Genomic DNA, 13380 nt, shown 5'->3' with positions numbered 1-13380 from the left:
ACACATTAAGAGTGTTACTAAAACAACTCTCTCGTTTGAGTCACACATTAAGAGTGTTACTAAAACGGCCTTCTTTCATCTCCGTAATATCGCTAAAATTCGTTCCATTTTGTCCACTAGCGATGCTGAGATCATTATTCATGCGTTCGTTACGTCTCGTCTCGATTACTGTAACGTATTATTTTCGGGCCTCCCTATGTCTACCATTAAAAGATTACAGTTGGTACAAAATGCGGCTGCAAGGCTTTTGACAAAAACAAGAAAGTTTGATCATATTACGCCTATACTGTATATACCTCTATGTACATATATATATATACCTATACTGGCTCACCTGCACTGGCTTCCTGTGCACTTAAGATGCGACTTTAAGGTTTTACTACTTAAATATAAAATATTACACGGTTTAGCTCCAGCCTATCTCGCCGATTGTATTGTACCATATGTCCCGACAAGAAATCTGCGTTCAAAGAACTCCGGCTTATTAGTGATTCCCAGAGCCAAAAAAAAGTCTGCGGGCTATAGAGCGTTTTCTATTGGGGCTCCAGTACTCTGGAATGCCCTCCCGGTAACAGTTAGAGATGCTACCTCAGTAGAAGCATTTAAGTCCCATCTTAAAACTCATTTGTATAATCTAGCCTTTAAATAGACCCCCCCTTTTTTAGACCAGTTGATCTGCCGTTTCTTTTCTTCTCTCCTCTTCTCCCCTGTCCCTTGCGAGGGGGAGTTGCATAGGTCCGGTGGCCATGGATGAAGTGCTGGCTGTCCAGAGCCGGGACCCCGGGTGGACCACTAGCCTGTGCATCGGTTGGGGACATCTCTGCGCTGCTGACCCGTCTCCGCTCGGGATGGTTTCCTGTTGGCCCCGCTGTGGACTGGACTCCCGCTGATGTGTTGGATCCACTGTGGACTGGACTTTCACAATGTTATGTCAGACCCACTCGACATCCGTTGCTTTCGGTCTCCCCTAGAGGGGGGGGGGTTACCCACATATGCGGTCCTCTCCAAGGTTTCTCATAGTCATTCACCGACGTCCCACTGGGGTGAGTTTTTCCTTGCCCGTATGTGGGCTCTGTACCGAGGATGTCGTTGTGGCTTGTACAGCCCTTTGAGACACTTGTGATTTAGGGCTATATAAATAAACATTGATTGATTGATTGATTGATTGATGAAACATAGAAGCAAAATAATCCAAAGCCCAACTGAAAACATTCAACTATTGATCATGACTCTGCTTTGTAAATGTTCTAGGTATGTTCTTAGACCAAGACAATGACACGGTGTTTGGTCACATGGGAGGTCGCCCGGGGTCAGCTGACCTCAGTCATCACACCTGCAGCTCCAACTCACCTGTCAAATGCAAAGGTACCAACATATTTACACTATCAAGTCTTATAAGGTCACACTTAAAAGGTTTAAAGTCTTATACGGTCACACTTAAAAGATGTTCTGAGTTAGCAGCTTGCTTAGAGATGTTCTGAGTTAGCAGCTTGCTTAGAGATGTTCTGAGTTAGCAGCTTGCTTGGAGATGTTCTGAGTTAGCAGCTTGCTTAGAGATGTTCTGAGTTAGCAGCTTGCTTGGAGATGTTCTGAGTTAGCAGCTTGCTTAGAGATGTTCTGAGTTAGCAGCTTGCTTGGAGATGTTCTGAGTTAGCAGCTTGCTTGGAGATGTTCTGAGTTAGCAGCTTGCTTAGAGATGTTCTGAGTTAGCAGCTTGCTTGGAGATGTTCTGAGTTAGCAGCTTGCTTGGAGATGTTCTGAGTTAGCAGCTTGCTTAGAGATGTTCTGAGTTAGCAGCTTGCTTGGAGATGTTCTGAGTTAGCAGCTTGCTTAGAGATGTTCTGAGTTAGCAGCTTGCTTGGAGATGTTCTGAGTTAGCAGCTTGCTTAGAGATGTTCTGAGTTAGCAGCTTGCTTAGAGATGTTCTGAGTTAGCAGCTTGCTTAGAGATGTTCTGAGTTAGCAGCTTGCTTGGAGATGTTCTGAGTTAGCAGCTTGCTTGGATATGTTCTGAGTTAGCAGCTTGCTTGGAGATGTTCTGAGTTAGCAGCTTGCTTGGAGATGTTCTGAGTTAGCATCTTGCTTGTGGCATCCTGCCTTTAAGTACACTCTGATCCATTGACATGTCTTACATATTTTAAAGTTGATCAAAAAGGTGGCGTATCAAACAAAACCTGTTTTCCTGATGACTTATTACATTTGTTGGGAAATAATCCCGTCAATGACTTTTATGTGAAAGTAACTGTAATCATAAGTCATTTCCCATCAGTGACTAATAATATTCACTTGTATTCATTTTTTTTTTACCTCAATTTTCAATAACAATATATTTGTCTGTGAAGGTTGCCTTTACCACTCATTCAGTCCGGTGTGTCCTCATCTAATGCGTTTCTTCCTCTTTTGTGCTCCCCCTTACAGTTCTTCCCGCTCCCACATAGAAGTGTCTTCCTGTTGTACTCATGCCTCAATGTGACTATTGTCTTTTAGATGCATCAGACTGTCAGCGCTGGTCAGGTAGTCTGTCCAGCGATGATGTCATGGGTCTGAGCCAGTCTCAGCAGACTTTGTCGCGGAGTGCGACCCTCCCATATGACCACTCACCCCAGCAGGCTCAGCCACAGCGCAGGAACAGGAACAGAGCTCCACCCTCATCTCCTGGAAGTGAGATGGTGACGTTGGAGGAGTTTCTGCAAGAGAGCAGCGTGACGTCGCCACAAATGGTGAGAAAGATGGTTGTTAAAAGTCTGTATTTGAGTTGAGTAATGTGCTGAGTGGACACTTTCATGTGGGACATTTCCACCCTGCAAGGAGGTGACACATGACAACATTCTCACAGCTCATTATTGTGACAAGAGGAAATACTTGCTGTATCAATCAAAGTTTACTTATATAGCCCTAAATCATCAGTGTCTCAAACCACACTGGGCTCTGATCCCACATCAGGGCAAGGAAAAACTCAACCCAATGGGATGACAATGAGAAACCTTGGAGGGGACCACAGATGTGAGAACCTTGTTTGGTTGTCAAATGTTAAGGTGGTATTATTAAATAGGTGTATAATTGTTTGGTCGTCAAATGTTAAGGTGGTATTATTAAATAGGTGTGTAATTGTTTGGTTGTCAAATGTTAAGGTGGTATTATTAAATAAGTGTGTAATTGTTTGGTTGTCAAATGTTAAGGTGGTATTATTAAATAGGTGTGTAATTGTTTGGTCGTCAAATGTTAAGGTGGTATTATTAAATAGGTGTATAATTGTTTGGTCGTCAAATGTTAAGGTGGTATTATTAAATAGGTGTATAATTGTTTGGTTGTCAAATGTTAAGGTGGTATTATTAAATAGGTGTGTAATTGTTTGGTTGTCAAATGTTAAGGTGGTATTATTAAATAGGTGTGTAATTGTTTGGTTGTCAAATGTTAAGGTGGTATTATTAAATAGGTGTGTAATTGTTTGGTTGTCAAATGTTAAGGTGGTATTATTAAATAGGTGTGTAATTGTTTGGTTGTCAAATGTTAAGGTGGTATTATTAAATAGGTGTGTAATTGTTTGGTTGTCAAATTTTAAGGTGGTATTATTAAATAGGTGTGTAATTGTTTGGTTGTCAAATGTTAAGGTGGTATTATTAAATAGGTGTGTAATTGTTTGGTTGTCAAATGTTAAGGTGGTATTATTAAATAGATGTCGGTGTCTAGCAGGACCGATAATCAGCATTTCCGTTTTCTTAGCGTTGAGTTGCAAGAAGTTAGCGGACATCCATTGTTTAATTTCATTAAGACACGCCTCCAGCTGACTACAGTCCGGCGTGTTGGTCAGCTTTAGGGGCATGTAGAGTTGAGTGTCATCAGCATAACAGTGAAAGCTGACACGTATGATGTCACCTAGCGGCAGCATGTAAATACTAAAGAGTGCAGGGCCAAGAACCGAACCCTGGGGAACTCCGCACGTTACCTTGACATAGTCCGAGGTCACATTGTTATGGGAGACACACTGCATCCTGTCAGTAAGATAAGAGTTAAACCAAGACAAGGCTAAGTCTGACATACCAATACGTGTTTTGATACGCTCTAATCAAATATTATGATGGACGGTATGGAAAGCGGCGCTAAGATCAAGAAGCAGCAACATAGATGACGCATCAGAATCCATCGTTAGCAATAGATCATTAGTCATTTTTGCGAGGGCTGTCTCCGTAGAGTGATTTGCCCTGAAACCGGATTGAAAAGGTTCACAGAGATTGTTAGACGCTAAGTGTTCATTTAGCTGCTGTGCAACTATTTTTTCGAGGATTTGGAAATAAAGTGAAGGTGGGAGACCGGTCGGTAGTTTACCATGAGGTCAGGATCAAGGTTAGGTCTTTTGAGCAGAGGATGAATAACCGCTTTTTTGAATGTGCCAGCGGAAAGTGATAAGTTTATAATATTTAGCACTGATGGACCTAATAATACAAAAAGCTCCTTGATAAGTTTCCCAGGAAGTGGGTCAAGTAAACATGTTGTTTGTTTTATCCCACTTACACGCCGTAATAATTCCTCTAATGTTATTTCATCAAAAATAGAGAGACTATTTTGGAGGGCAGTGTCCGTTGTATATACAGTCTTATCTGTGTTAATAGAACCCAGTTGTAGCTTTAATCTCCTTTCTAATGAGTTTAGTTTTCTTATTAAAGAAATTCATAAAGTCATCTGCCGAGTGGGTGGAGCTACTGGGAGGAGTCCCTTGTTGGGTTAGCGATGCTACTGTACTAAACAAATATTTAGGATCGTTTTTGATGAGGCGGATGAGATTTGGGTAATATTTAGCTTTAGCTAAGGTAAGCATGCGTTTATAAGTTATTAAACTATCTCACCATGCTTGATGGAAAACCTCAAGTTTAGTCGCGCGCCATTTGCGTTCCAGCTTTCTACATGATAATTTATGAGCTCTAGTTTCTTCTGTAAACCATGGGGTACGTCTTTTAGGGGCCCTTTTTTGCTTTAGCGGTGCTATACTATCAATGGTGTCGCGCAGGGCGTCGTTAAAGTTGTTAGTGAGGTTATTAATAGAGCCCACATAATTTGGGAATGGTGCCATTACCGAAGGCAGTAGGCCAGCAAGAGTCATCGTTGTGACAGCATTAATGTTGCGGCTGCTATAGTAGTTATTATTATTATTAGTTTGTTGACAATGAGTCAAAACTTCGAATTTTATGAGGTAATGATCGGACATTACTTTAATACACGGGAGTATCATAACTTTGGAGGTGGTGACACGCCTGACAAGCACTAGATCTATCGTATTACCGTTGCGATGCGTGGGTTCATTTATTATTTGTGTAAGACCACAGCTATCAATTATAGTCTGCAGCGCCACGCACAGAGGGTCCGATGGGGTATTCATATGGATATTAAAGTCCCCCATTATAATTATATTGTCGGCATGTGTCACTAGATCAGCGATGTACTCTGAGAATTCACTGATAAAGTCCGAATAGGGCCCTGGTGGGCGGTAGATAACAGCCAGGTGGAGAGGCATAGTAAGCACCTCAAACTATTTATATTTATTACTTAGGTTAGGGGTAAGGTTAAGGTTTTCATTGTATATTAGTGCCACCTCCCACCCCTTTTAAGGGGACGGGCAATATGTGCATTTGTATAGTTAGGAGGAGATGCCTCATTCAGCGGGAAAAATTTGTCTGGTTTGAGCCAGGTTTCGCTGAGACCAATGACGTTAAGATTGTTGTCTCTAATGACCTCATTAACTAATAACGTTTTGTTAAGATTGTTGTCTCTGATGACCTCATTAACTAATAACGTTTTGTTAAGATTGTTGTCTCTGATGACCTCATTAACTAATAACGTTTTGTTAAGATTGTCTCTGATGACCTCATTAACTAATAACGTTTTGGGAGACAATGATCTTATGTTTAAAAAGCCCATATTATAGGTAATGGACTGTTTTGAGGAGTTTTTGTTAAAGTTATCCATAGTTGTAATATTAATAATGTTGCGTAGTTCGCTTTAAATAATTTCGACCATATCTAGAAATTGAGTATAAAAAGACAGCTTTGTATACACAAATATGTACATTTAGCGTAAGCATCAAACCCTCCTATTTATTTTGACATTAATGTAGACCAGGGGTGTCAAAGTCAAATGGACGGAGGGCCAAATAAAAAATTTAGCTACAAGCCGAGGGCCGGACTGTTCGAATGTTCATTGAAAAATTTTTAAATGACGCATATAGTCTAGTGAACCTAATTGAACCTACTGAAAACCTAACAAATATATTCCAATATGATCAGATAAATAAAGCAATATTTTCTTATGGCTCTGTCAGTAATCTTTAATTTTCAACAGACACAAAAGACAAATTTCCTTTATATAAAAATCCCCATAACATGAACATTAAATGAAAGAAACCGGTATTCAAGACACCATCAGTAGCCTATATTTTCTATTTTAGCAAAAGTGGGCTAAATTTACTTCAAAGAAAAAAACAATAATAGCAATTTTCTATCATCCACTCAACTGAAATATTTTTAAAATATAATTAAATTGAAATACAATAAAATAAAGTGCAAAAATCTATAAATCAAAAACAACACTTTGTTTAAGGAGAAGTAACATGCAGTGAAAACAAATATTAAACTTTAACTTTTAAACTTGAATTGAGTAAAAACTCTAAATATGTGATTGCACAGTAATGTTCACATTAAACCCCCCTCCTCCCTCCGTGGGAGGGAGGCGAGTTGGGTGCCCGAAACCCCCCGCTGGTTTCGGCCCGCCCCTTGGCGCGCGTGGCACGGCGGGCTCCGCGACCCGACGGCTGGCCCTCGTGGCTTGACGGCGGGCGCGTCCCGACGGGCCGCGTGTAGGGGTCAAACGCAGAAGTCTCAGGGCCTCGTGGTGAGGGGGTGGCCTGCGGGTTTCGGCCCGCTTGACCCCCCCGCTCCGCTTGGCGCGCGCGGCACATGACGGGTTCCGCCACCGACGCTCGGGCTGCAGCCCGACGGTGGTGCGGGCCCGGCGGTGACGCGCGGTTTGGGGAAACAAAGCAGAAGTCTCAGGGCCTCGGGGCCGGGTTTCGGCCCGCCCCCTTGGCGCGCGTGGCACGGCGGGCTCCGCGACTGACGGCCGGGCTGCAGCCCTTCGGCCGGCAGGCGCGTCCCGGCGGGCCGCTCGCCCCCTTTCGGAACCTTGGACCGGCATCCGCTTGGTGCGTGTAAAAGATCTGCGGTCTAAAAAAAAAAAAAAAAAAAAAAAAAAAGATCTGTGGTCTGCGGGCCGGTTCTAATAATAAATCAAGATCATCCCAAGGGCCGTAAAAAACCTTCTCGCGGGCCGGATATGGCCCGCGGGCCTTGACTCTGACATATGTGATGTAGACATTGAGGTGAAATCCCAACTAGAAGTGTGTGAAATGTCATTTAGTAAATATGTTTCCCCTTCAGACTGCAACATTCTTACTTTCATCATGTAGCTCACACACACTCAGTCCATGGGAATGTGTGATAGTTCATCATGTAGCTCACACACACACACAGTCCATGGGAAGGTGTGATAGTTCATCATGTAGCTCACACACACACACAGTCCATGGGAATGTGTGATAGTTCATCATGTAGCTCACAAAGTCTGATAGTTCAGGTCAAGATAATTGATGTTAGGTTTTATAATTCTTGCTGACACATGTAATGTGTTTGTGGTGCATTCCAGTCAGCCTGACCTGGCCTAAACTTTCAGTCTCACTATACTAACCACCCACAATATTTCTCCCTTCTAGTCTACACACCAGAAGCAGATGCAGTACTTTACTTCTCCCACATGTTCTGTTACAGCCTTTTTCCAAAGTGGAATACATTCATTTTGTCCTAAACATTCTACACAAAATACCCCATAATGACAAGGAGCAACATTTATTTTATTTTATTTTGCAAATGTATTTCAAATAAAACTAAAACAATCACATGTACATAAATATTCACAGCCTTTGCTCAATACTTAGTTGATGCACCTTTGGCAGAAATTACACCTCAAGTCTTTTAGAATACGATGCCATAAGCTTGGCACACCTATCTTTGGGCACTTTCTCTCTTTCCTCTTTGCAGCACCTCTCAAGCTCCATCAGGTTGGATGAGAAGTGTTGGTTTTCATCCAGCATGTCTCTGTACATTGCTGCATTCATCTTTCCTTCCATCAGGTTGGATGGGAAGTGTTGGTTTGCATCCAGGATGTCTCTGTACATTTCTGCATTCACCTTTACATTGCTGCATTCATCTTAGTCTAGTCAGGTAGGTGACCAAGTCCTACTCAGTGGCCTAGTTGTTAGAGTGTCCACCCTGAGATGGGTAGGTCGTGAGTTCAAACCCCGGCCGAGTCATACCAAAGACTATAAAAATGGGAGCCATTACCTCCCTGCTTGGCACTCAGCATCAAGGCTTGGAATTGGGGGTTAAATCACCAAAAATGATTCCCGGGCGCGGCACCGCTGCTGCCCACTGCTCCCCTCACCTCCCAGGGGGTGAACAGGGACGGCGTGGCGAAGTTGGTAGAGTGGCTGTGCCAGCAATCGGAGTGTTGCTGGTTACTGGGGTTCAATCCCCACCTTCTACCATCCTAGTCACGTCCGTTGTGTCCTTGGGCAAGACACTTCACCCTTGCTCCTGATAGCTGCTGGTTAGCGCCTTGCATGGCAGCTCCCGCCATCAGTGTGTGAATGTGTGTGTGAATGGGTGAATGTGGAAATAGTGTCAAAGCGCTTTGAGTACCTTGAAGGTAGAAAAGCGCTTTACGAGTACAACCCATTTATCATTCATCATTTATAACAAGGGGATGGGTCAAATGCAGAGGACAAATGTCACCACACCTAGTGTGTGTGTGACAATCATTGCTACTTTAACTTTAACTTTAAGACCATGGGATGCTTTGCAGCGGCAGGAACTGGGAGACTAGTCTGGATAGACGGAAAGATGAATGCAGCAATGTACAGAGACATCCTGGATGAACACCAACACTTCTCATCCAACCTGATGGAGCTTGAGAGGTGCTGCAAAGAGGAAAGAGAGAAAGTGCCCAAAAATAGGTGTGCCAAGCTTGTGGCATCGTATTCTAAAAGACTTGAGGTGTAATCGCTGCCAAACATCAACAAAGTGTTGAGCAAAGGCTGTGAAGACTTTTATGCACATGTGAATATTTCATTTTTTAAATTAAATGTTGTGGTCATTGGGTATTGTTTGTAGAACTTTGAGGACAAAAATGAATGTATTCCATTTTGGAATGACATAACATGTTTCTATGAAAAGCTTGAATCAATAAGGTCAGAAAATGGAATGAATTACTGCATCATTTCTATCCAAAGTCTGACATTTAGGCTATTTGTGGCCCGCAGGTAACTTTTGCTTGGAAACATTGAAGTTGTGCGAGAAGAAAACAATGGCTTCAAAAAGGGATATTTAACAATACCTCAATTGTCCTATTGTAGTAACCAGAAGTATTTGTTCTTATGTTCCTCCATTAGGTGTCCATGGGAAGCAAAGAGGACCTGATGAAGGATTACTTCACCAGAAGTCCAGATCCCACTGGCAGCGACCATGTCACCCCCACCAGCTACGTCACACCCACCGTGCACACCTCCAACCAGAGACCAGGCCAGAGTGTCAAGCCGTCTCCCCGGCAGCCTATCGGTCAATCCCCAGACTCCAGTCGGCCGATAACACCGAGAACCAACCAGTCTCTGAGCAGGACCTTCAGCCTGGCCTCTGCCGATTTGCTTCGCTCCAATGGGCCGGACAGTTTCCGGGACGGCGGGTCCCCTAAGCAGTCGGATCTGGTGATTCGACGGCAGGGAGGGGCTAAAGGGCGGGAGAGGCCACTGTCCGCCCGTTTGGCCGGGTCAACCAATCAGCCGGGGGACAGCAGCTTCCTGGCCTCACCCGTCCACCACTCGTCTTCTCTCACCCTGCAGACCGAGAGGGAATTCGATAGAGGGCGGACTCCTGTGTCGCATAACGCCCCGCCCTCCTCATACCATCATCGTGGTGAGGTTGCCATGGTAACCCCCGTGAGGGCCGTATCCGCTACCCAGCTGGGCGAGGCCTCGGCGCAGGACGCCCACTCGAGTGACTCTTGCCAGAGTCGAGACGCTGAGAGGCCAGGATGTAGCACAGTCCAACGGCCAACAAGCACACCGGCCTCCCCGGATCCCAACAACGACCCCCAGACCGTGTGGTATGAATACGGCTGTGTCTGAACGCTGCAGACTCGCTCTCTGGTTTTTCCAACCAAAAGACTAAAACCCTCAGATTTCAATATCCAGCCTTGCAGTCTTTGGATTGTGGCAACCGTCGGTCATCTCTAACTAGAAGTCTGACCAAATCCAAGGCAATGAAGCCGGAGTTTAGAACACCTTTTTAAATGCTTCTCTTTTGGGTCCACAGCGGAATGAGATCACGTAACCTGGAAAGCAGCCCGAGGCCACATTGACTGTCTAGAAACTAAGCAGCCACCAAAGGACTTCCAGTAGATGACTGTTTTACTTGCGACACTAATGGTGCCTTCACACTTGTCATCCTGTTAAAATAGACTCTTTGCTACTATGCTTTGTTTAGTCAAGTGTAAAGGACCGGACCAAACTAGCAGACCAAGACCGCTTGAGTGATGGGTGTAGGCGTAGGTGTAGTCTTGGACTACAAGCCGCAGAACGCAAACCACACCAGAACCACAGAACTGATGTTGGTGAAGTCGTCCCAGATGCCTTCTTATTGCAGAACATCGCCATCTATGTGTTCCACGGAGGAACTCCAAAAAAGCCTCTAAAATGTGGCCGTCAAAAGTAAAGTTCTACAATCGTAAGTCAGAAGACATGGTGTTGTTTATGTGTTCCAATCGTCATACTGACGTCTGCTGACAAATGTTCAGGTGTGACCTCACGCACTCTTGAACATTTTTGGTCTGGATCAGAGTTAGGGACTACGAGCGTGAATTGCCCAGACAGACCTTTACGTAGAGATTCCAAGCACCTAATTCAAGGGGAACTATCAGAAGAACTGAATGCTGTGTGGAACAAACACTGGAAAAGGTGAGAGGCGGTGAAGTGGTTGGGTGCAGAGAGGCAGAACAAATATGTGAAACGGAGAGAGAAACTGAAAGATGAGTTAGATAAACAGTGAAGATCGGAAGCGTTTGTCCCGGTTAAACGACAGACCACCTTCGGTTTTTGTCTCAGCATTGGACACTGACACTTTACTGGGAAAAGAAACCCACATTATTTTCACTGAAGCCATATTTCAACCTAGGAACACTCCAAGCAGAACACTGTTAGATGTGCAACAGTACGCCATCATCCCCACCTGGCTTCTAAAGTCCCAGTACGCCATCATCCCCACCTGGCTTCTAAAGTCCCAGTACGCCATCATCCCCACCTGGCTTCTAAAGTCCCAGTTGGGTTCGTAATGCGTACATTCAGGGGTACGGAAATGCAACTTTGTAGATTTATGAAACGTCTTTAATGTTTTGTTTTTTAAATGAAACCCAAGAAAGTGCAATAGTCAGTTATTTTATTTCCATAAATGAGAGTTCCGTATTGCCTGATGCTTGCAGTCCTAGACTTGTTCCCACTACTGGTCAATTCCCATCCTTTTGGCCGGATGCCACCTGTATCACACGTGTCCATGTCCGTGTGGACAGTGCCATTCCCAATTCTTTCATATGCCATCAGCCTTCTTTGGTATGTGGAAATAAATGGTAGATCATGTGAACGCTCAGGGTGCATCCATCCGACATCATTATTCGCCAAAATAGACGGTTACAAAACAAATAGTTGACAACGGAGCAGAAAAACAGGTGAACATGAAATGTTTTAGGAACTCCGACACTCCCATCTCTGACTTGTCACCCACAGACGCTCTTCAAGCAGACATCTCAGCAAAATATCCCCTAAAAGTGCCGCAGCCAAAATATTTCTTCTTCGCCGCACAATAATTAGGTGGAGAAAATGTTGACTTTGATTGCACAAAGTCATGAAAAATGCGACTCAAGTGGAAGGCATGTTTACTTGGGTCAACATGCAGGTCGCATGTTTACTTGGGTCAACATGCAGGTCGCATGTTTACTTGGGTCCACATGCAGGTCACATGTTTACTTGGGTCAACATGCAGGTCGCATGTTTACTTGGGTCAACATGCAGGTCGCATGTTTACTTGGGTCAACATGCAGGTCGCATGTTTACTTGGGTCAACATGCAGGTCACATGTTTACTTGGGTCAACATGCAGGTCGCATGTTTACTTGGGTCAACATGCAGGTCACATGTTTACTTGGGTCAACATGCAGGTCGCATGTTTACTTGGGTCAACATGCAGGTCGCATGTTTACTTGGGTCAACATGCAGGTCGCATGTTTACTTGGGTCAACATGCAGGTCGCATGTTTACTTGGGTCAACATGCAGGTCGCATGTTTACTTGGGTCAACATGCAGGTCGCATGTTTACTTGGGTCAACATGCAGGTCACATGTTTACTTGGGTCAACATGCAGGTCACATGTTTACTTGGGTCAACATGCAGGTCACATTGCCTTCACATTAGAAATATTTTTTTTAATTCTTTATCTGAAATAAGGGGAAACCCTTTTTTTTTTTTTTTTTAAACTCTTGTGCCTCAACAAAACAATATTGGTCCTGTAGTTGTAGGATTATGTCTCAAAACCTCACCAGGAGTCTCGACAACACCCGAAAATGGCAGAAAATTTATATTTTTCGAAAACTTTTTCCCGCTAAAATGCCGTAAGGGGGGACCCTTACACAACATTTTTAAAAACTGCCTTGCTTCCACTAAAAATATTGGATTTGACAAAAAAGCAATGGGAATGGTTGTGAACGTAGCCCTATTTCCTGTCTCTACTGGACAACACGCTTCTTTCAACTGATCAGTTACCTGAAGGCCAGGTGTTCAAAATCAGGAGTTTACCAATGAAAGGCTCTGGCTTTTCTTGGCACCATTGCCAGCCATGACTGCCTCCAGCCAAGTTCTTGTGCCTCACTTTTATTGTGTACACACAAAAAATGCACATTTTCTCTCCCTGGGTGTTGTTGACAAATGCTGAATTTGGAGTTGTTAGGAAATATTCATCCTGATTGGAGTTTTACAAAAAAAAAGTACCAAACAGAAGACAATAAGTAGACAATATTGCAATGGTTGTTTCCAGGAACTGAATCATCAGTTTGCAACACTAAGGAGCTAAATATGCAGATTTCAGTGTGTACCGTACGCCATACCAATAGATCCAAGGACGAATATATGAACCGTTACATTCCTATTCCTATTATTTTGCGGACTATAGTACGCACTGGTATATAAGCCACACCCACTAACTTTTAGAAGAAAAAAACATGTCTCCAAATATTAGCCA

The 13380-nt window shown here is 43.7% G+C and overlaps 1 protein-coding gene across 1 annotated transcript in view; it reads left to right on the top strand.

Annotated features, from left to right (window-relative positions):
- LOC133641177 (protein Daple-like) overlaps window positions 1-12120 on the top strand; it is a 44788-nt gene extending 32668 nt beyond the window's left edge. Inside the window, exons 4-6 of the mRNA XM_062035109.1 lie at window positions 1252-1365; window positions 2487-2719; window positions 9493-12120. Coding sequence (XP_061891093.1) covers window positions 1252-1365; window positions 2487-2719; window positions 9493-10224 — 1079 coding nt within the window. The 3' untranslated portion in view covers window positions 10225-12120. The remainder of the gene's footprint in view (window positions 1-1251; window positions 1366-2486; window positions 2720-9492) is intronic.
- Window positions 12121-13380: the final 1260 nt, after the last annotated feature.

The sequence above is a fragment of the Entelurus aequoreus genome, linkage group LG23 (genome assembly GCF_033978785.1).
Source record: "Entelurus aequoreus isolate RoL-2023_Sb linkage group LG23, RoL_Eaeq_v1.1, whole genome shotgun sequence".
Taxonomy (NCBI): domain Eukaryota; kingdom Metazoa; phylum Chordata; class Actinopteri; order Syngnathiformes; family Syngnathidae; genus Entelurus; species Entelurus aequoreus.
Note: the sequence above shows the minus strand (reverse complement) of the source record. Positions and strands in the feature narration are given on the sequence as shown.